Genomic DNA, 23,566 nt, shown 5'->3' with positions numbered 1-23,566 from the left:
ACAAGCCTAGAGTGGGAATCACAAGAGCTCCAGCCACAATTCACTGAGCTGAAGCCCAGAGAGGGGAAGCAAGTCACACAGCAGGGCAAAGACCCAGCCAGCCCTCTGCTCGGGGATCTTCCCTCTGCTGCAGGCTGCAAACTAGACCCCAGTGAGGTGAGAAGGATAATTCGGATTTCAGATGGGTCTCCCCAGGGATATTTGGGTGAAACCCTGGAACAGCAGAGGAGCAGCTCTAACGGAGAAACGAGGGGCTGTGACAGGTTGGAACAGGCGACAGAGGGAGACCGTTGGGACAAGGTGGGCTGCCTCCTGCCTTCCAGCCCCTCTCCTCTGGATCTGGGAGTGCTCCTGGGGAAGCCAGCCTCCAGTTGTCACCCCAGACAGAGAGACAGAGGCTGTTCCCATAAGAATGACAGTCACAGAGGTGAGGGTCCTCCATGGTCAGCCAGCCCGGCTGAGTCAAGCCTCCCGTGTCCTATCCCTCCTGCTTCATTCCCCCTGGGGCCCAGTTACTTGGCCCCGGCCCTCCCAGGACTGGGAGCCAGTGGCATTAAGGAGGATGATTCTACTCGAGCTCTGTGGTGGGACTGGCCGAATCCTCCACAGAGGGTTAGCAGGGCTCAGAGGGGACAGTGACTCTCCAAAGTCACACAGCAAGTCAGCAGAGGACCACAGACTGCAATCTGGGCTTCCTGAGTCCTAGCCCAAGACTCTTTCCTGGGGCTTCCTATGCCCAAAGCCCAGCCCAGAAAGGCTACGGGCAGGAGGACAGAGCTGGATGGACGGGAGATGAGTGAGCCCACTTCAGTGCCCGGCAGCATGGAGACAGGGGGTCAGGATGTTGGTGCTGCATGAAGACCCCAGAATCGCCCAGAATTGTGGTTGTGAAAGGCAGGTCAGGAGAGGGGGCACTTGTAGGAGGGTCTCTGCCTGGAGTAAGGGGTGTGCTCCCTGGCCCCAGGTGTTCTCCCAGAGAGGGCTTCCTGGGAAATCCTCCAGAATCACCATGACAGAGGATTTGGAAGATGATTCCAGAAAGCAAGATCAGGCCTCACTGGTAGCCTGAAGAGCTATTTCTGAGCCCTGGGAGCCTCAGACACAGAAGTACAAAACGTCTTTATTTCACAGAAATGAGAGCCATTTCCACGGTTGGAGGGAGGGAGATGTGAGGCAGGACGGGAGGTGCTGAGTTGATTGTCCTTTTCAGAAGGGTCTTCTGAACTCAATTGAGTGGGAGGCCCCCTAGGACCCCAAAGCCACGGCTGAGCCCCAGCCTGGACATAGTCTGAGCTCCGAGCTTGGCTGGAGGGTGGGGCAGGTGTGAGAGCTGGAGGAGTCAGCCCCTTACTGCAGATTCCTGTACAGAGAAGGAGGGGCCTGGACATTGGGCACAAGGAAGCAGGGGTCACATTGGGGTGCTGCGGACCTTGCCCTCCTCCTCCAGGTTGTTCTCATAGGCATTCTCGTGCTCACTGGACCTGAAAGAGGATGACAGGGGTCACTGCTCCTTCTGTCCCATCCCCTTCTCCCTGACCCATCCTGCATTTGTGAGGGCAGTGTCTTCCAGAATAAATGTCTGAGCCCCAGAAGGGGGTTCCCCTGACCACATCTGGTCTTCTGCACCTGAGACCTGAGGCCTCTCACCACCACCCCTGAACCCCTTCTCTCTCTTCCACCTAGCCCTTCCCCCACTGGGCCCCCATTGAACCCACCTCCCCACTGAGCTCCCTCCCCTACAGATCCTCCCCCCACACACTGAGTCCCCCAACTCATCCCTTCAGAGTCCCCTTCCCGCGCTGAGCCTCCTTTCCCCACTGCACCCCTATGAGTCCCAATCCACCCCCTGAGGCCCTCCAAGTCCCCATCCCCTTACTGAACCCTCTTCCCAAACTGAGGCTGCATGTCCCCGTGGAGCCCTGCAGTGCCCTCAAAGCCCCCATCGCTCACCATCTCCCCACACGGAACCCCCTCTCCCCTTCAGAAGCCCCTGGTCCTGAGGTCCCCAGGGGACCCTGGAGCACAGGGTGGCCAGCCCTATACTAGCACCTCACCTGAAACTGGCCTCAATCGAGGAGTACTTGCCGTCCGTTCCTACCAGGATCCCATCTGCTTTGTTTCCGACGGTCATGACCATGTTCACAGGCTCCCTGGGGAAAGAGCTCATCATCAGGGCTCTCTGGGTCCCCTCTCCCTCGGTCCCCCCTCCTCCCTCTAGTCCAGTCAGGCCCTGTTCTATAGGCCCTAAGGCAGAAGCTCCTCTCTCCAGCAGGGCCCTGTCAACAGCCTGATTCTGGCCGCGGGGCCGCACACCTTTCTCGCTGCTCCACCGTGGGGCCCTCAGGTCCCAGCCTGAGATCTACCAAAGATGCACCCCAGGCCTTGCACCGGCCACCTCCTTGCCTCCCTCTGCTGTTCTCCTCTGGCCTCAGCTCAGCTCCAGGGCAGACCCAGCAGGACTCAGTGTCTGCCCTAGATTTCCGGAAGGTTCTCCTAGGCGGTAGGAGCGGTCACTGACGGCAGAGCTGGGGTCAGTGGAGAAAAGCAAGATTTCCGACAAAAATCTCCTCGCCTCTTACTCAAGTGTGTCCTCTGTCCCCAGCTCCCCAGACACCACTCTTATGAGGGTCACAGGGACCCTAACCACTGCTCATCTTTCCTCGGACATCCCATGGGCACCTCAGACTTAATATGTCCCAAACTGCCCCAGATCTGCCTCTTGTGGTCTGTGTCTCAGTGGGTGGTCCCATCAGAAGCCTGGACGTAATCCCTGTCCTTCCTCCCTCCTGTTCTCAGTGTCCCCACCCCCTCCTAGAAAGCTCTTAGACCTGTACTCTCTCTCCATCTGCTCTGCCGCCTCCACAGCTCAGACTCTCCCCTGACCTCACCCTCATTGCTCACCTCACCTGCAGACTGGCCCAAAGCATCCGCCACGGGGCAGCCAGTGATTCCGTTCCGGCCACATCTCATCCCAAGACTGGCTTACACACTTGCACTGGATTCCTACTGCACTAAGGATAGAGCCCAAAGTTCGGGGCTTTGGTGCCCAAGGGTCTGCTTGGCCTGGGCCCTGCCGACCTCAGCAGTCTATCTCGGGCCTCTCCATCCATGAGCTGCTTCTGTTCCCTCAGTGGGTCCTACACTGCTGCTGGTACCCAGGCACCAGGTTGCCGGTGTGAGAGCGGGGGCAGATGCAGCCTCGCCCCAGAGTCAGCAGGTGCGGAGCGAGCTGGATTTCAGCCCAACCCCTTCTACCTTTGTGCTCTGCTCCGAACTCAGGACCCCCAGTGACTCTTCCCTCGATGGCAGCGCTCTCCCACCCCACTCAGCTCCTGCCTGGGCTTCTGGATAAACACACAGTAGGAAGACTTCTCTGAACCCCGGCTCAGGCCCACACTGCATTCTGCCTGCCCCTTTAGCGTCAGCACTCACACTGCGATCGCCCCTTCCATGTTTGCCTTCCCTTCTGGTCTGGGAGTCTGTGAGCACAAGAGTAGTGTCCATCCCATTGCCCCCCTGTAGCCCCTGCATGTGACACAGCAGCAGATCCTGAAGAAGGACAGAACATTCCTGTCCAGGGGTTTTCACGGCGTCCATCACAGATGGGCCACTGTCCCAACTATACAGATAGAAACACTGAGACCCCAAGAAGAGAAGACGGCTCCCCGAAGCGCAGCAAGTGCGCTCGCAGGGCTCCAGCAAGCCTCAGCTCTGGTCCCTGAGACCTGGGGCCTCAGTGCCCCTTCCACACAGTGAGAGGAATGGGCTCAGGGTTTCTGCGGCCCTTCTCACTGCTACCAGAGCAGTGGCCGTGGTCCTGGGACCTCCCGGCTCGCGCCGGTGCAGCTCCCAGGACCCCCGCGCAGCACTCACTGTTCTTCCTGGCACCAGAAGTGGTTGACGGCAAAGGCGATTGCAACGAGGACCAGGAACACAGCCACGGCAATCAGGCCCTGCATCCAGGGCTGCAGGTTCCCCAGGCCTGGAAAGGGAGGAGTGGGGGGCGGGTGCTGCAGCGGGCTGGGCACAGCGGGGCTGCCAGTGCAGGTGGGGCCTCATGCCCCCCGGGGCTGCTTAGAGGCTACCAGCCTGCTGCCGGGACCAGTGGAGAACTTCTGGGGAACGAGGACCCATCTGACCCCTGAGCTTATAAAAGGGACCGTGGTTTGGAGGAAGACAGGATTGGGAAGAAGGAAAGGAGCTGAGGAGGGAACAAGCCTGAGAGAGCAGCATCTGAGGTCCAGGCAGCCCAGAGCGCCCCTCACACCCCCACCCCTCCCCCGCTGCAGTGGGCCAGTGCAGGGCCCCCGGGGAGTGCCTGGGCCCCAGGGACCAAAGGGCAGCCCCCTGAACAGACGGCCTTGGCCTTTCCAGTGAGGGTGGCTCCCCTCCTCCCCGGCTCCCAGGCTAAGGCAGCCCAGAGCTAAAGGACTAGGCTGGCATCTGGAAGATCCTGTTTCGTAACAGAGGTTTCTGTGGGGTTGGGTAGGCGTGGGAGTGCAGGCGGACGGGGCTGGGGTGCCAGGAGTGCCCAGAGAAAGGGGTGGGACAGAACGTCTTTGGAAAGTCAAGACAGAGGGGCAAGCTCTCCTCTGGGTCTTGGGGGCCGGGAGGGGAGCTTCAAGCCTGAGCCCCTTTTGTCTTCTCTGGCTCAGCGCCCCAGGGACTGACTGGGCCAGAGACCAATTTGAGACCCCTTCCAGGCACCTTCTCTGCCTTTTGCCCCTTGACACCACCTCTAACCCTCAGGTTTCCCAGAAGTCTCTGCCCTCAGCCACTGGCAGCCCCAAAGGGCTCTCCTCTCCCCGGACATCACTGTGCTCTGTGAGCCTGAGGGGGCCCGGCCCCGCAGAGGACAGACACACAGTAGCAGTTAGAGGTCTCAGGAGGGGAGAGAGGCCAACAGGAGACTTTTGAAGAATCCTGCCTCCAGGCCAAAACACCTGCCTCCCTAGTGCCATCCTGTATCTTGAGGGGCCCAGTCTGAACATCAAAAATCTCCTTCTGCCTCACTCCTGCTCAGAAGTCCTTCCTCGAGTCTCCCCGAAAGCTCTCCTGCTGCAGGGAGGCCCTGCCTCTTCTCCAAGCGCTCTCTGAGCCTGGCAGGTGTTGGGAAGGAAGGAGGGCTCTGGGAACTCTGTCCTGCAGCCAGGTCAGCCCTTGCTTATCTCCTTGGATAACAAAAGATACACAGTATGCTTACTGTAAGTTCCGTACTTGCCAAAAAGCTGTATTTTGAACTCATTGTTTCCCCAAAAAACAATAGTTCAGACCCATTGTCTCCTCAGGTCAGTGGTTACTCAAGAACTGGGAGTTAGGGCTTAAGCCCTGGGAGGCTTGTCCTTGCTTCTTCCAGACCCTGCAGCCAATTCCTTCCAGGCACACCAGGGACACTGCTCCTCCTTCCAGGTGGCTCTGGGATGAACATATAGCATAAGGGGCAGAGCCTGGGGCAGGAGAGAGGTGAACTGAGCCCTGTCCCTTCTTGCTCTGCTGTGTGACCTACACAAGTTACTCCACCCCTCTGATCTTCGATTCCCACAGAGGGCTTCTAAGACCTGAGAGACAGAGTTGAAGCAGACACGCGTGAGAGCTCGGGGCATCTGCAAAGGAGGGGTGCATTGGGAACATCTCTGCCAACCCGCTCTGGACCCAAATCCCACCGGCAGACTCCCCACAGCTCAGGGCTGACACCGGATGGTGGGTGTGGTGCTTTACCAATGTGAAGCCCTTCCCCACCCCTGAGTGGTAGCTGCCCTGGGAGTTGGGTGGGGCAGGTTTATTGTCCTCATTTTATGAATGAGAAAACTGAGTCTCAGAGAGGGACAGTGATTTGCTCAAGGCCACACAGCAAGACAGAGGCAGAGCTGGACAAAGAGCTCAGGCACATGGTGGGGGCCACACTGGGACACTTGTCTTCTGGGTAGGAAACGGAAACAACTTAGGCCAAAGCCATGGGCAAATGCCTGACAGCACTGCCCACCCCTGAAACAATCCTGCCTTTGAGAGTGGCTCACACACTATTCCCACCCCCCTTATAGCCCCCGACGCTCTGTCCTCAGCAACCAGCCACCTCTAGGGCAATTCCTGCTCCTGGAACATGGGTCTCAACTCCCCTCCCCGACCCTAGACCCTAGATCCAATATTTCCCCTGCTGCCCCCATTTCTCACTCGTGGGAAACAAGTCACAGACAGAAGCCTGTGTCTGCCTTTGGAGGTTCCTCTGGCTAAGCCCGTCCCTGCTCCCCCTCCAAAGCGTAGGTGCCAAGGGTGATGAGACGGGCCAGAAGGCCACCCCTTCCACCCCGGGGCTCCCAGCACCCAGTACTGCAGCCCCTATCCCCACCCCAGGCTGGCCCAGGCCTGTGCTACCTTGCTGACCGCTGGCGGGTGGCACTGCCGTGAGCAGGCCCAGGATGACCAGGCCGAGGGCTGACATGGCTGCAGGCAGCTCCCAGGCCTTCTCTCCGGCTGCTGGAATCTGGGCTCCTGGAGCTGCCCTGGGGCCTGTCGGTGTCTGCTGAGATCAGCCTGGTCTCCGTCTGACCCTGGAGGAGAGGTGCTAGTAAGGAAGGAGGAGAGGGAGGACGGAGGCGGGAAGGTGGAGCGAACCTGCCCTCCCTCCCATGGTAATGTGCCAGGCCTGGCCTCCCCTGGCTGGAGCCCAGCCCACTCAGGCTGGCTTTCGAGGTCATCTTCTAGAGACCATGGGTCTGAGGTCCTGGGAGATGTGGGGAGACTCGGGGCCTCACCTCCAGGCCTCAGGCCTCCTGGAGTCTTGCGTCAGCTCCCCTTTCCGGCAGCGGGGCTGGGCTCTGGGGATAGAGTGACACATTCTTCTCCTGCCTTGAATGAGCCCAGTGGGCGGGGCTTCTGGGAAGGCTGAAGGTGGGATTAATTAATTTGCTGGCTGGCCCGGGGACACGGGGAAAATCCCGGAGGCTAGGGAAAGGTCAAAGCTCCCCCTCCCCGAGAGCCTGGCCTATTTCCTGTTCTTCCCCTCACCTGTCCCCAGTCAGCCAAGCCAGACCCTGGAGCCCCAGTCCTGGGGCACAGCCCTGGCTTCTGTCCCTGCGCTCCCTGCCCAGCTCAGCAACTCTCTAAATGCAGCCTCTCCCATGGGGATCACAACAGAGGGCCTGAGGGTCCCAGTCCCAGCCTTCCCCACCCAGCCCAGCTGACCTGACCCAGTTCAGCTCCTCCTCCTGGCCCCAGAGGTGGTCCCTGGAAGCTGGGACAGGATCTGGGCTTGGTCAGAGGCCTCTGCACACACCTTCTGATCCCTCTCCACCCATCACAGGGAGAGAAGTGAACACAGCCCTGCTCTAGAGGACAAAAGAAGGACACCCCAGGTGGAAGGTCCAAGTCTGGGGCCCTGAACCCCTGGGCCCTCAACTCCTAAGATCCCATGGAGCCCATGAGACCCTCCAGCTCAGGAACTGAGAATGACCCAAGTACCTGTCGAGGCCCCGGGGCCAAGGGCCATACTGGGTTTCCTTTCTCCCCCCGCCTCCCCTCCCCCAGAAGTACAGGAAGCCAGGGATGCTGGAGTTTGGCTCCACAGATGTCAAGAAAGAAGGAGGCAGAAGACTGGGGCAAAGTCTCAGAGATGGAGGGTCCCAGAAGCCAGGGCGTGAGCTGGAAGCCCCTCCACAGCGTCCCTGCCCAGAAGCCACCAGACGGCTGCTCACAAGACCTCCTGGGCAGCCCTTTCTACTGCCAGTGGTAGCACCCAGTCATCATGCCTCGTCCCTGCTTCCTGTGTGTGTATGTGTGTGCCCACTACCATGGGTGGTACACACAGCCATGCAATGACGGGGTCTCAAGATGACGTAGGGGAACGTGGCTTGGAGGTGAGTGACGCCTCCTATACCTAGACAGTTGTTGTCTGTCCTACCCCAACTGGGTGTCTTCAGAGTGTTAACGGCACAAAGTTTGGCCAGAGTAGGCACCCTGTGTGTTAATGAACAGCCAGGGAATCACTGATTAGAATGCAGGGAACTGGGTTGAATGTAACAAACAACCACTGACGCCTTCTTCTAAGCGGGGGAGTCACAGGGTCAGATTTGCATTCAAGAAAACACCTCTGGACAGCGTGGAGAATGAAAGGGGAGCACAAAGACCGGAGAAAGGGAGGTCATGGGGAAGCTGCTGTAACAGCTGGGGACGTGGGCTGCAGCAGGGCAGGGCAGAGGGGATGGGCTTGAGCCATATTTAGGAGGATTAAATGGACGGGACATGGTCACTAGAACACTGACGAGCTGGGTGTGGGGAGTGAGGGACGGAGGGAGCTGAGGGTCATTCCCAGTTTCAGGCTTGCTGGTGCCTCCGAAGGGGCCAGACCAAGTTTCAGGAGGTAGGGCGGGATGCTGAGCTGCAGGTTCGGATGTACTGTGCTTGTGGATGCTCCAGAGGGAAGCGCCAAGAAGGCAGTGGGATCCCTGGGTCTGGAGGAGAGAGGCGCATTTTGGGAGCCGCCTTCGGCATGGCGTTCGTAGCTGAGGCACGGGAGCACGTGGTCTCCTCGGGGTGTGTCTGTGTGGGTGTGTGTACGCGCACGCAGCAAGGAGAAAGCCAGGGCAAGGAGGGAAGCAGTGAGAGACCCAGACGCGGTCGAACGCATAGGGTCTTTCACAGGAAGAGGAGTCAGGGTGTGTAGCAGGAGGGGAAACTCCAAGAGAGTGGGTATCCCAGAAAGTGTGGAAGGTGAGATCCAAGAAGAGATGACAGGCAGGGACCCCCATCCAGCCAGTGCCCCCCCAGAGCAGCCCAGCCTCTCCCATCAGTCCCCAAGTCCCAGCACCTGCCTCTCTCATCCAAGCACCCCCCTTCCCTTCCCAGGGAAGGACAAGGACAAGAACTCCCTGGGCCATGCTTGGGGACCCTGCGGAAGGGGGGTGAGCAGGAAGGACATCAGGAGACCAAGAGGAGGAAAACACACCTCCCAGGTCAAAGTCCCAAGCTTTAGAGCAAAACAAGTTGTTCCGGAAAAGGGGGGTGTGGGTGGACACTTGGCTTTGAGGCTGGTCCCTTCTCTCTAGGTGTCCTCATCCAGCTGAGGGGAGGGGGGGTCATGTCCCCAGCTATATGGACACAGCCCTGGGTCCCCATGGTAACAAGTTGGAGCCCCTGCTGGTCTGGCTTGGGTCCAAGATCTGGACTCAGGCCTCAGCCGCCCCACAGGGCTGGACCCCGTGTCCTCATCTCTGAGCCACTGTTCCATCAATGCTCAGTTCCTCCCTCCTGTTCCCAGCCCAGCTCTGCCACCCCGTGTCATCAGGCCCCCTTATGCCCTCCACACAGCTAGGTCTTGTGTGATTACCCTTCAGAAAAGCCAAAGTGGGCCTCACTGCTTCTAGGGGTCCCCTTTCTCCGCACCCCATCCAGCCTGCCATTCCACTTGTTGCCAGCAGGTGGCAGAGTCTAGCCCCGATCCCAGACTAGTTGGGGAGGGGATGGAGGGGAGCCAGTTTGCAGCTGAAGGTTCTGCAACTTCCTCTCTGCAGCGCCCCACTTCCGACCCCTTCCAGGGGTAGTTTGAAGGAAGGGAGGGTGGACGCTGACAATTAAACAGTCAGTGATGCTGTGAACAGCGCACCTGGCATGCTCAGGGCTATGCTCTAGGGAAGCACTACAGCTAAATCGTTAGGGATGGCGTCCTGGCGGGGCTGATGCTAGGAAAAGTTTAGCTGAATTGTTGGAAGCAGAGAGACAGCTAGGGGGAAGGCATCCAGGCAGAGAGCTCAGCCTGAGGAAAAGCACGGAGGCACGTTCTCGTTGGGGCTTAGAGCACAGAAGTAAAATGTTTTTTAATTCATTCTTATATTTCATCTTGCTAATGTCTTTGCTGCAAGCCCGAGAGCTCCTGGAGACCTTGTTTTATTTATTCAAACAGATCCTACTTAAACCCCTTCAGGGCTGCCAGTTACTCTTCAGATTATACGCAGTCTTCTTAGCATCGGCTTGAAGACCCCACCACCTGCCCTTACCCTCCTCTCCAGCTTCATCTGGCCCCAGGGCCTTTGTCACTTCCTAACAGCAGCCAAGCTCTCTCCTGCATCAGGGCCTCCTCCACAATTGCTCTTCCCCTCTGTTTACCTGGCGGATTCTAACCACTCCTCCAAGTCTTGCATTAGGTGTCACTTTATCCAAAGGGCTTTCTTTGATCTCCCTTCTCCCCCATCTGAAGTCACTCCTTCTGTGAGTCCCCTGTTCATCTCTTCACAGCCGTTATCACAAATTGCAATGACATGTTGATATGTGTGTTTACTCATTTAGTCTCTGTCTCCCTGGAGAGAAGGCTTCGTGTCCATTTCAGCCTCAGCACACTAGTACTGAGCACACACGCAACAAATGTAAGTCTCAGTATATCCAGTGCCTACCTCTGGCCTTGCAGAGAGCAGCTCAGAGAATGACTGTTGAATGAGTAAGGTATTTTAGCTCTAGTCAGGACCTTATCTTTCTCTGTCCTCTAACTGTGGGCACAGAGCAGGGATCTGCTTCATCTCTGGGTGAGAGGAGACAGGGCCACGGCTGTTCAGAGAAGCTGGACCTGGCCAGCCCGGGATGAGCATGAGTTCCCATCCCTAGAGGTGCACCAGCCAGGGCTGGGAACCAGGTCCCCCAGTGGGGGCAACTACAGAGGGGTTCTGGCCCTTCCATCTCTGGAAGCCTGTGATTCTGTGACTCTGTTAAAAGACTATGGTAGATTTTTGTATTTTAATCAGGTTCTGAGGAAGTGGGCTGGTTAGGGGTGAGTCTCTCTCCTCTCAGACTCAGCATTTGGTTCCCCCGGCTCACTTCACTTAGCACTCCCTCCGCAAGAGCCCATGGGCAGTACTCGGTTCACGAACTTGCATGGGAAAAACATTACATCTGTATCTCACTAACCTCTAACTGAAATTCACCATATTCTGCCATTAGGAATGAAGGCATTAAACCACAGTCCCTCTGTGACCTTTTCCTGTCACCATGCAATTGTTGCAGATATCTGGATGGATTATTTCTGCTCATCACTATGGAAATATAACAGTCATTGGGACTAGACTTCCACTAGGTCTTATCATAAAATAAATATAGCTACTATATTGCAAACTTGTATTTTTAATATTTTAATAACTGTATTTCAATGTAATTGGTTTCCTTGCAATGCCACGCATTTTATTTTATGCATTTAAGAACATTACTGGGCTTCCCTGGTGGCTCAGTGGTTAAGAATCCACCTGCCAGGGACTTCCGTGGTGGCACAGCGGTTAAGACTCCGCCTGCCAATGCTGGGGATACAGGTTCGAGCCCTGGTCCGGGAGGATCCCACATGCCACGGAGCAACTAGGCTCGTGCACCACAACTACTGAGCCTGAGTGCCACAACTACTGAGCCCACATGCTTGGAGCCCGTGCTGCACAACAAGAGAGGCCACCGTAGTGAGAGGCCCACGCACCGCAACGAGGAGTGGCCCCTGCTCGCCACAGCTAGTGAAAGCCTGCGTACAGCAACAAAGACCCAACGCAACCAAAATTAAATAAATAAATTTATTAAAAGAAAAAGAATCCGCCTGCCAATGCAGGGGACACGGGTTCGAGCCCTGATCCAGGAAGATCCCACATGCCGCAGAGCAACTAAGCCCGTGCATCACAACTACTGAGCCTGCGCTCTAGAGCCTGCGAGCCACAACTACTGAAGCCCACATGCCACAACTACTGAAGCCCACACACCTAGAGCCCATGCTCCACAAGAGAAGCCATTGCAATGAGAAGCCCGTGCACCACAACGAAGTGTAACCTCCGCTCACCGCAACTAGAGAAAGCTCGTGCACAGCAACGAAGACCCAACGCAGCCAAAAATAAATAAATAAATAAAATCTCAAAACTAAATAAATAAAATCTATTCAAAACTAACTAAATAAAAGCATTACTCTGAGAAGGGGTCCATAGACTGCCCAAGGTTTCCATGGCACAAAGAGTTAGGAAGTCCTGACACAGGGAGCCTGGGGCAGGTCTGCTCAAAGCAAAGCCACACGATCTCAAGGTCAGACCTGAAGAAAGATTGTCACTTTCTGGACAGCGGCTTTCTGGGGCTCAGAGCTGGGGGCTACAGTCAGATTGCCCATAGAGGGCCCCAGTGCCCCGGGGGGCTGGAAGGAGCAGAAAGCAGAAAGGAATGTACTGGCTGGACTCCTGGGTCCTAGGCGACCCCACTGGGCTGGTGAAATTTAGGGCCAGGACCCCCCAGTGGGGGAAGCTCAATCACCTCCTCCTGCCCACTCACTGTGCCAAGAAACTAAAGGGCTGGCCCTGGACCAAGAGCCCAGCCTGCCAGCAGAGGTCCCGAGACCAAATTTTTGCCCAGTGGTTCCAGCACGGCCCTGTTCCCCTGTCCCAGGCTGTAGGTCAGCAGTGGAACCACATGGTGGGTGTGGTTTCTCGAATCACGGTCTCTCCTGGCCTAAAGGCTCCTCCTGAGTAGCGTGATCTTGCCCCTCACTTTTCAGCTGGGGAAATTGTGACCCAGAAAGAGATAGTCACTAACTGGAGGTCACACTGTAAGTTATCAATAGTAGGCAAGATAGGGCTAAACCCCAAGCATTCCTATGTCCAGCCCAGTCCCACTGTGAAGCACCTACTTGTTGGTCGGCAATCGGCTGCTTTCATTCATTCACTCAGCACACATGTACTGTCTCCCATGGGCTGGAGACACAGTAGTGAACAAGGCAGAGCTTCCATTATACTATTATCTAATTACCGCCGCACCTAATATTTCAAAGGAGATGGAAGGGCGCGAAGAGTATATATGGGTATGCCCTCTAGTTTACGAAATCAAGAAAAGGTAGTATTAAGTCTAAAATTCACTTCTTCATTCATTCCGCAAATGTTTACTGAATGCCTTCTGTGGACCAGGCACTCTTCGAGATGCCAGGGATACAGCCGTGAACAAAACAAAGTCCCTGCCCTCGCAGAGCTTATATTCTAGAGAGGTTAGCCAGGAAGCAAACAAATAAACAGATAAAATAGGTCACATGGCAGTAGGGGAAAGGCCAGATGGGATCAACAGATAAAATAGGTCACATGGCAGTAGGGGAAAGGCCAGATGGGATTAGGAAGATGGGGTCCTGGCAGGGAGGGGTGTGCTGCTTTACACAGACACTTCAGGGAAGGCTCCTCTAGAGGTGACATTTGAGGAGAGCTGAAAGTGGGGAAACACCGTATTCAGCTGTCAGAGGGGAGAGGATTGCAGGCAAGGAGAGCAAATAGCACGTACAAAGGCCCTGGGAAGGAGCACGGAGGGAGGTGTCCTTGTGGCTGAAGGAAGTGAGCGCAGGGACAGGGCAGGAGAGGAGGGTTGAAAGGCTGAAAGAGGCCACTCCTCTGGGGCCTGTGGGTGCCAGAAGGACTTCAGCTTTTAGTCAGACTGAGACGAGAAGCTCTTCGACGACTCTGAGCACAGAAGACGTGATCTGGCTGCTGTGTTGAGAAAAGGCCATGGGAGCAAGAGGACCAGAAGCAGGGAGGCCGGTTAGGAGGCTACTGAACACTCCAGGCAAGACGTACCAGTGGCTTAGGTCAAGGGCAGCCATGAGCTGGGGATAATGCGATCTGAATCTAGGCGTCTTTTGAGGGTAAAGCGACATGACTTGGAATGTGAGGGAAAGAGGATGGCATCAAGGTTTTGAGTCTGCTCAGCGCACTGGGCTGCGATGGGGAAGGTTCAGGAACACCGGCCATTCTTGCTCAGAAGGGGCAGGATTTGCGAGTTTGGTTTGGAGACGGGCACGTGCATCTGGAGTTAAGAGGCAAGGTCCAGGCTGGAGATGTACATTTGGGAGATGTGGGGCAGTGATGTAAGGCTCCCCTGGGTCCCAGCGAGAGAAGATCTGAAGTGCTGGGCTTGGGCAGTGGTAGGGAGGAGCCCTTCCAGGCTGGGTAAAAGCCTATGGGAAGGAGCCCCAGCAGGAGGAACTGATGGGGGATGGGCTTGGCCGGAGAGCAGAGGGTGGTTGGGAAAGGGGTCTTGAGGGCCTTGCAGGACCTGTTAAGAGGTTTGGTCTCTACCTTACAGAGGATACTGAGCCATTATGGGGTTATAGGCAGTCTTGCATTTCAGCAAGATCTCTCCAACCACAGCTTGAAGAATGGGTTAGATAAGGCAGGAAGCTGTAAGCAAGCTGTGTATGGGGGTAGGGGAGTAGGGGGGCAGGAATCCAGGAGAGAGATGGTGTGGCAAGGCTTAGAGCAGCGCGTGGAGAAAAGTGGGAGGATCAAAGATCAATTGAAGGGGTACAACTGGCAGGCTGCGGTGACCGCATGGATGCAGGGAGGAAGGGCCTCCAAAGAGATGAGTCAAGGCGGCACCCGTGTCCCCACCTTGGACAATGCTTGGATGTTGGTGCTGGTTTTTAAACCAGAGAATACTGGAAGAGCAGCAGGTTAGGAGTGAGGAGAGAGCATGTATTCCTTCATTTAACAAAACACTCAAAGTGCCTGCTCTGTGCCAAGCACTGTTCTAGGCACTACAGCTATGCAGCCCTGCCCTGGGGGAACCCACATGTTAGTGGATAGGACAAGCAATGAGCAATGAAACATATCCGGGCTTCTAGTGCAGACAGGCTGAGTTCGCAGGGCCTGGGGGACATCTCAGGATGCAGCTAGGGGTGTCGGTCTGGCGTTCCTGAGAGAGATCTGAGCTGGAATTAGAGGTTTAGAATTTAGCAGCGCATGAGTGGTGGCTGAGGCCTTAGGCAGAGGTGATATGGCCATGATAGGGAAGGATGAGACATCAGGCTGGGCCCCAGCCTTAAGAAATGCCCTAATTAATATGGGGACGTGTGTACGCACATGGCTGATTCGCTTTGTTGTGCAACAGAAACTAACACGGTATTGTGAAGCAATTATACTCCAATAAAGATCTATTAAACAAACTAACTAATTAATTAATTGATTTAAAAAAAAAGAAAGAAATGCCCTACTTAAATGGATGGAGAGTGGGTCTCCATCTGAACTGAAGGGAAGATAAGCCGCACATACAGCCTTTATATCCTTACGATCTACAAGCATCAGGCATGCCTCACATTTCAGGGCCTTTGGAGTCATGGAACTGATTTTATGTCATCCTAACTAAAACTGTTTTCTTCCCTTGTTACTAATTTTGCCATTGGTCTATGAAATGTTTGGAGAAGCTGAGCTTTCAGCCTGGAAAGGAGCCGCCTCAGAGGGTTCTGTCTCCAGATCAGAGCGAAATTGTGCCGTGTGCCCTCTGAGCGCCGAGCTGGGGGTGATGAGAGGAGTCACACAGAGGCTGGGTTTGGCTCAGCCAGAGGAAGGCTTGTCTAACAGAGCTGTCTAGTGATAGCAGAGATGACTCTGAAAGGTGCTCAGCTCCCCATCACTAAAGGTGTGCAAACAGGAGCTGTGAGCTTGCAGGGGGGAGGTAGAGCACAGCAAGGGGCAGGGGAGGGATGAATAGACTCAATGCCTAGTCCCTGGGGACCAGGAAGTGTGAGCTGAGGGTCAAGGCTATCACCCACCAGTAGCTGTGTGATCTGAACAAGTCTCTTCGTTTCTCTGAGGCTTCGTCTCCCAGCAGTGCTGCACCAGATTGGTTGGAGGATAATGCATCTGAATACCTTGTAGCTTTAGATACTCGATCAATGTTAGGAGCTCCCGGATCTGAACAAGGTGTCAAGTGTTTGAGCTGTACTGCCCTGTCCCAAACCGCTCCTTTTTCAGAACGGAAGCACCAGCAGGGTGGAGAGGGGTACGTTCTGCTGGCCACATATTCACCACCTCTAACTCGGTCTAGAAGGAACCACAACCAAACCATCGGGCCACTTCACGCTTGGAGCTTTTATCTGAAAGGTCAGACTTTGACCTTCAATATGAAAATAACTTTCAAAGGCTGCACGCAAAAGTTAAACAAAATGCAATTTCACAGTTGGGAAAAGAAAAACATGGGTTTTTTTGGGGGGGGGGATGTGGTTTAAGGGAAGAAATACATGAAAACATTCAGTGGTGACCTGGGCTGAGTTTGTGTTTGTTTGGTTTTTTTTTTAATATTTTTTTAATTTATTTAATTTGGTTGCACCGGGTCTTATTTGTGGCAGGCGGGCTCCTTAGTTGTGGCATGAAAACTCTTAGTTGTGGCATGCATGTGGGATCTAGTTCCCTGACCAGGGATCAAACCCAGGCCCCCTGCATTGGAAGCTTGCAGTTTAACCACTGCACCACCAGGGAAGTCCCTTTCTTCCTGTTCCTTCCAGATTTTCTATAACAAGGAATGTTTGTTTGGGGTGGAGGGTAGGGGGCAGTGGCGAGAGATCTTGTAGTTTAAAAATAAAATAAAATGTGCATTAAAAAGGCAAAATCAAGTTACTTTTCCAAATTTTTACTGGTGCGCTTAAATAGCCCAAAAGTTAACCCAGAGCCTTTCTTTGCCATCCCTGGCCAGGCAGGGCCACTAGAGTTCTGTGGAAGAGCCCAGTCTGTATGGCTAACTGGAGGCTTCCCCCACCATACTCTTCTACAGGGGCCGCTCAGGTGCTAGGACACACACAGGAAGCACCTGGGTCCTGCCATCCAGCTCAGTCCATGGTGACAGAGAGGCATGTCCCATCAGTGATGCTGCCACTTCTGGAAGGAATGCTTACTGTGGGCCAGGCTCTGTACCAGGCGCCTCAGATCCACTGCTCATCTAATTCTCACAACAGTACGAGGGGAGTGCTATATCTGCATTTTACTGACAAGAACACTGAGGTTCGGAGAAGTTAAACTCATTAAGTAAATGGATCCAGAACTTGAATCCACATCTATTTGATTCTAAAGCTCTTAAGTATACATTACAATGCCTCCTCACATAAACAAAACAAAGCCAAACAATACTAAAAAGCAATGAGTTCTGTGAAGAAGGTATACAATTAGAACCCCAAAGAAGGAGCCATTAAACACCCCTGGGAAAAGGAAGAATCAGGGAAGACTTCCAAGAAGAGGTGACATTTGAGTTGGGCTTTGAAAGATGAATAGGAATTTACCAGAATGGCGTAGCACACAACCAGACAGAATGGATGTTCAGTAGATATTAATTTAATCAACTAATAGAGATTTTAACTGAATTTACAGATGAAATAACATGATGTCTGGGATTTGATTCATAATAATCCTTTTCAAGGACAGGGAGTGTGGGGACGGATGAAGGTATAAATGAGAGATTACCCATGTGGACAATTGTTGAAGTTGGTGATGGATTCCTGTCATTTATTATATGATCCTCTCTATTTTCATGTATATTTGAAAATGCCCACAATAAAATGACGGTAATGATCCATTTGTGCCCACTCACCCCAAGGATCTGATGAAATAACTCAGTAAACATTTACTGAGCACCTGTGTACCCCCCACACACACTGGGCCTGACGGAGGCACCAGGGACACACTGTCCCAGCAATGACCAGCTCACAAACAGGGAGATGAGGCCTGGATTCAAACATGGGCAGATGGCAGGCAGCACCCAGATCTGGTTCAAGGGTCTCTGTGAGTTCAGAAATAGGAGAGACCCCGGTCCGGGGCGGGGCGGGAGGTGGACCAGCAGATGCAGCCTCAGATAAAGTTTAACACACAGAAGTGTTACTGGTGGTGGGAGTCTACAGAGAGGGCATCTCGGGTTTATACAAAGGCTTAGAGGAGGGAAAGTAAGGATGGATGTGGAACACTTGGGGAGCTCAACAGGCCCTTAAGAGAGTTTGGAGGAGAGAGAATGGGGCCACATTTTTCGCTCAGCTCTTAAACTAGCCTATTTTTTAGGATACTCCCTGGAAAACACAGCGGGGGGCGGGCACAGGACCATACTTGCTCCCCCTTCCCTCCCCGAAACTCTGTCCACACCCCCAGAGCACGGGGAGCCATCAAAGTGAGTGGCAGCAGGCTAATCACGGCCACTTGGGTGTGAGGAGGGTCCCTTGTCTCTCTCTGAGGACCCCAGCATGGACAAGTGCAAGACAAAAGCGGTACCTCCCCCTCCTCGCCTGCCACTGCCTTCATTAGCATCAGACAGAAAGCCTGCCAGCCAGGCTCCCCGCTTAGCCGCAGCCGGGCAACTGGACCGGCAGCCCAGCTTTGGCCGAGCCCCAACCAAGCAGATGTGAACCCTGAAGGGGCCTGTGGCCAACCCTGGCCCCCCTCCTCAAAATATAACCAAGCCAGGCAATCCCCACCCGGGTCTGCCCACCCCATAAGCCTCTCCTTGCATTGCCCCACGGAACCTGCTGCGGCCGCCAAAAAGCCAAAGGGAGCCCAGTAAGCGTGTGATCCCTGAATGACAGCTCCTAGGGCGACGAAACCTGAGGATCGTAGAGACATCAACGTCTACCTGTCATTAGACTCATGGAGTCGAATCTTAGCTCAGTTCAGGGTCATCACAGCATGTAGGACCGCTGCTCTAGAGTGCGTCATTGCTCAACAACAGAATTGCAGCCTCAGGACCTAGAGTCTTGAGCATGGAAGGCAGGTAGCAGGCATCATAGCGGCGAGGTCCCAGGAGGTCCTGGGAGAGATTGCCTGGGGGCTTGGGGCTGGGAGTGCCAGTGTCTGTCTGGATCCCACCTATTCAGGGGTAGTGGGGAAGGGGCGTGAGAGTGATGAGGAAGCCTGATAGCCCATTGAAGGCGGCAGCTCGCGGGGGACTGATGGAGAAGGGGCGGAGCGCTGAGAGAAGGAACTGGGGCTGCCGGTGTGGGAACGGCCAGAGGGCAGAAGGCCTGGCCCCCGCCCCCCGCCCCCCGCCGAGATCCCACAGAGCCTGGGACCCGGGAGCACCACAGGTCCCAGGCTGCTGGGGGTGAGCTGGGGAGGGCTGAGGACCCTGGGCTCCCGGGTCTCAGCTGGCTGGGCTGTCACCAGGCATGGGGTGGGAAAGGGTTTTCTACCCTGGTCCCGTAACTCCACTGGGTCTCAGAAACGCAAGGGTCTTGCAGGGGGCAGGGGGTGGTGGCAGTTATGGGATAAGAAGGGGGTGGGGGCCAATTGGGGAGGGGGTGTTATCTTCAGATCACCATCTGCAGAACTGAGACTGAGTCAGGAGAGATTGTGTCTCCCCCATAACAGGGACTCACAAAATAACATATAACAAAACCTCCCCCCAACAATGTATGGGGGGCAGCCCTCCTCTGATGGCTCCTCTGAGTAGGCTTACACTAACAGCCAGGGACTGGGTGGTGCCCCTCTCAGTAATCCCGGCAGTATTCAGGGGCTCATCTGCATTGGGGTGAGGGAACAGGTTCCCCAAACAGCCCGGATCAGAATCCCAGCTGGGCTTCTCTCTCAGCCACTCGACCTTGGCCAGGTCGCTTAACCTCTCTGACCTTGGACTTTCCTCATCTGGGAAATGGGAGTGACTGTCCCCTCACACCGGGTTCTTGGGAGGAGTCAGTGAGATGGCAGAGCTGAAAGCACAGCCCTTCGGTATAAACTGCAGACACTGAGCACAGGTGAGGCTAACCTTGGTGACCAACATCTTCTTCCCAAGCTCCCCAGGTCTGGGGCCAGGGGACCCTTGGCCTCGCTCTACCAAAACCAGCTCTTCCTTGAGGGGATGGTAGTTTAACAGGTCTACATTAAGGTTAATTCAAATTAAACAAACTTCAAAATTCAGTTATGCTCTAGCCACATTTCAAGTGCCGGAGAGCTGCACGCTCTGATCGAGAGGCTTCCATACTGGACAGGGCAGACAGAATGTGCTCATCACCACGGAGTTCTGTTGGACCGCACTGGCCTAAGGGGCTGAGGCAGCTCCAGGTTGCGGGTCAGGACAGCTGGGTTCTAGCTCCAGCTTAGCTCCTAGTTCATGCTGAGTTCAGACATTCCCTTTGCCTCTCGGAGCCTCAGTTTCCCCCTATGGCGGCCTATCCCACACTCTGTGCAAGGCAGAGCAGAGTCAGTGCTTGAGGAGGACCTCTTGGTTGACCCTATCGCCCCGCTGCCTTGGATCAGGCCCACGTGGAAACAGGCGGTGGGTGAAGCCTGAGGGAACCACCTGCCCACCCACAGGCTCTGGCAACTCCAGAAAACACCCTGGAGTCCCGAGCTTGTCAGGCCAGGCTCCCTGAGTCTCAGCGTCTCAGACAGGCCAGCAAAGCCAGAGCCAGGAGGCAGGCCGTGCAGAGGGCCAGTGTGTATCTCTCCGCGGGCTTACACAGGCCTGAGTCAAGCCTGAAGACCCCAAACTCATCCCTCCCAACGCGGAGAGAGGCCCAGGCAGGCAGGGCCTTGGACAGGAGGCGGCCTCAGGGGCTGGTCCAAAGGGGAGGGGAGGGGAGGCACGGAGAGCGGAGAGTCAGAACCTCGCTATCAGCACTGCCCGTCCTCCCCACTTCCTCTCTTCGAACGGATCACATCCTGTTATTGTGTGGACAGAGAAGGCCAGGAGCTGGGGAGGGAGGCAGGGCTCGGACCAAGTGAGTGGGGAGAGAAAGGAGGAGCCAGAGGGAATGTCCTGGTGGGCATGGATAGTTCCAGCAGCCCAGCCCTGCCCCAGGTGGCTTGGACCAGAGTAGGGCCTCCAGGACGGAGGACCAGCATCCCTGGAGCAGCTTGGCTCTGCCATTGAGAGAAGATGCTGGGGCTTGGGACAGGCTGTGCGAACCTGCAAAGGCACCTGGAAGAATGGAAATGACACCGTCTCTAGGAAGCCTTCCCCAGCCTCCTCCCAGGCTCCTTCAATTCAGCAAACATTTACTCTGGGCCTCCACCGCCAGAGCCAGGTCTCCCACACCCACTGGGCCTCTCTCTCACAGCACTTGCCTCCAGGGTTGTCCTGCTCTGGATCTCTTCCCCTACATCACACTTCCACCCAGCCTGCAAGCCCCCTGAGGACAGGGACAAGGAAGGTCCCTTGCTGGCTCCCCAGCATTGCCCAGCATGGGGCAGGTCCAGAGGAATTCCTGCTGCTGTGAATGATTAATGTTCCCACTTCCCCTCTGTCCTCTTTCTCTCTTCTGCCATTCCAAATACAGCCCTATCCCAAACCCATTTCCAGCGAGAGTAATGGTTCTTTCTACAAGACACAAGCACTTACATATATTATTGAAGTCCCATGACAGTCCTGTAAGATACGTGTTAATAACTTCATTTAACAGATGAGGAAACTGAGACTAAGAGAGATTAAGTGATTTACCTAAAGTCACACAGCAGGCACAAGAAGTGGCAGCCCTGGAACTTAACCCCAAAGGCCAGGCTCTTTCTGTGGTCCTGCTGCCTTTCCTGCTCGGTCCCATTCCTGTCCTGGCCTCTCCCTCCCTGAGCTGATACCACATCAACTGTCCTCACTGCCCGCGAGCCTGTCCTCCAGCCGAGCCTGTAGCTATCGGCAAGCTCTCCAGCGCCCACACTGATTGCTCATGGTCCTGGGCAGATTGCTGGACACACCGAGCTGCTATCTGCCCCCAGCCTAGCACAGGCCCACCTGCTCTAAGAGCACTAACTACCTGTTGGCCATTTCTTCTTCCTCTCCTGAGGGGCCCTGAGCACTGGCTCTGGATCAGACCTGAATTCAAATCCTGTGTAACCTTGGTGAAGCCCATACCCTCTCTGGGCCTCATTTCCTCCTCTGGACGATAGAGAGGGTGCCTGGGTGATCTTGACTGACTCCTGTCCTTACAGTCATGATGGCTGAGCCTCTACTGCTGGACACTGTGCCCAGCACCAGGGCCCGTCCCCAGCAGTCTGGTCACACAGCCAGAGGTGGGGAGCTGGTTGCTGGGGAACACTTAGATGTTTTGCAAGCTGGGGAAAGGGGAGTGGGCAGCATGGGGAGGTAAGGCTGCTATGAGACCAGATCACCAGCCTCCTGATCTTCATTATACCCACCTCACCCCAACCTGGATCCAGTACGAGAACCAGGCTAGGGGGGCCCAACCCAAGAAAATACATACCCCACCTTCCTATCCACCAACCAAAGCAGCCCAAGGTCCTCTACCAGCCCAAAGGGGCAGAGCTGTCCGTCTGCCCCTGACCAGCCCAGGACCACGGTTTTAGGCGGAGGGCATCTTTGCAGTAATGACCCATCCATCCCTCTACCCTTTCATTCCACACTGGCCTCAACACCGAGCTGAGAGATTCCATGCAGGGGAACCTCTTCATTCAGCAGATGTTGAAAGGGCCCCATACCGGTCTGACACAGGGCGCTGGAGGCGAACAGGCAAATCAGGCACGGCCTCACCTTCAAGGAGCTCGTGTTTTAGTGGGAAAGCAGATAAGTGGACAAGCAGACAGAGAGTGAAGGCAGGCCTGTGGGGACACAAAGGAGGCAGCTGACCCCAGTGAGTCAGGACAGTCTCCTGATGCTGAAGGCAACTTACCTAGATGAGAGGAGGGTGGGAACAGACGATGGATAGAAACCCAAAGTGCAAAACCTGGACAGTTAAAAAGAATAGTAGCAGGAGCAGAAAGGCTAGTGAAATACGAGCAGGGAGAACAAAGGGTGGAGTGGTGAGAAATGAGGCTGGAGAGACCATTTGGGCGAGGCCCGTGGCCACCCCTCCCCCTCACAGGCACAGCCTGGGGGGGACGGGGGAGGGGGGGCAGGAGGCCCGGCCCTGCCCTGCCTGCCGCTGTCCAAGGGATGTGTGGCCCTGGGAAGATTCCTCTCCTCTCTGACCTCAGTCTCCCCATCTGGAGATGGGGCACCAGCCAGCCTGGGCAGTCGATGGCCTCGTAGTCTCTGCCTGGTGGCCACAGAGCTGATGGGCTCTTCCTGAGCTCTCTGGACATGGACTGCCTCGCTCTCTCCTGAGAAAGGTCCTCCTGGAAATGGGTGCTCCTCCCTTCCGATTCTGTGTCCGCGACAGTCAGACTGTTGCCTCCACCCCTCCCCTGCTGCTGTTCTCACCAATGCCACCAGTGACTTCCAGGTTGCCAGGTCCAGCCAGCACTCTCAGACCTTTTCTTGCTTGCCCTCTCGGCTGCCTCGGGCTTGGCTAACCACTTCCCCAAACACCCTTTGGCCTTAGCCTCTGACACCCCACACTCACACTCTGCCACTAGTTCTCCTACTCCTCTGACTGCCCTGCCCTGTCTCTCTCTCATGTCCCTTCACCATGCTGCTCCCACCACCAGTGCCAAGACCTGCAACCCACTCCCCCTGGTGTCCCCATCCCATGACTGAGTTTCACCATCTCTCTGCCCAGGGACCTCCTTGCTCTGGGCTGGCGAGAGGCACACTTGGCGTCTTTCAAAAGCCAAGGAGCTTCCCTACAGGCCAGAGCAGTGTCCCCATGCCCTGTTGTGCCTTTGCCCTCCTAGCAACGGTTGGAAGCACCCCCGGAACAGGGGCGGTCAAGATCAGAGCCTGGCAGGATGAGCAAGGCTCACCCCAAAAGAGCCAAAGTTATCTGTGGGCCCCTTGAGCTCCCCCCTTGGCTCATCTTCTTCCCTTAATACTAACCACCTTCTAACCTACTATACAATCAACATATTCATATGGCTGTGTGTGTCTGTGGGTTACCGTCTCCCTCCTAGAATTTAAGCGACACAGAAACAGGGATCTTGGTTTTCTTCACTGCTAGATCCTAGTAACCTAGAACAAT

At 55.4% G+C, this 23,566-nt stretch overlaps 1 protein-coding gene across 2 annotated transcripts; it reads right to left on the bottom strand.

The window, feature by feature from the left end:
• Positions 1–1,146: 1,146 nt before the first annotated feature.
• Positions 1,147–6,818, bottom strand: PDZK1IP1 (PDZK1 interacting protein 1). 2 transcript variants are annotated; one of them, XM_082832614.1, is made up of 5 exons: positions 6,753–6,818; positions 6,373–6,548; positions 3,874–3,982; positions 2,055–2,150; positions 1,147–1,481 (listed from the first exon to the last, which is right to left on the bottom strand). In XM_082832614.1, exons 2-5 carry the CDS (start codon positions 6,437–6,439, stop codon positions 1,409–1,411), a joined length of 345 nt encoding a protein of 114 aa, XP_082688740.1. In that variant the 5' UTR covers positions 6,440–6,548; positions 6,753–6,818; the 3' UTR covers positions 1,147–1,408. The 2 variants fall into 2 exon arrangements, with proteins under 2 accessions (XP_082688740.1, XP_082688741.1); XM_082832615.1 differs by having other exon boundaries at positions 6,373–6,562; positions 6,753–6,807.
• Positions 6,819–23,566: the final 16,748 nt, after the last annotated feature.

This window comes from Leucopleurus acutus (assembly GCF_964270905.1).
Source record: "Leucopleurus acutus genome assembly, chromosome: 2".
NCBI classification, from domain to species: domain Eukaryota; kingdom Metazoa; phylum Chordata; class Mammalia; order Artiodactyla; family Delphinidae; genus Leucopleurus; species Leucopleurus acutus.
The sequence above is the reverse complement of the archived record's forward strand: the minus strand, read 5'-3'. Positions and strand labels throughout refer to the sequence as shown.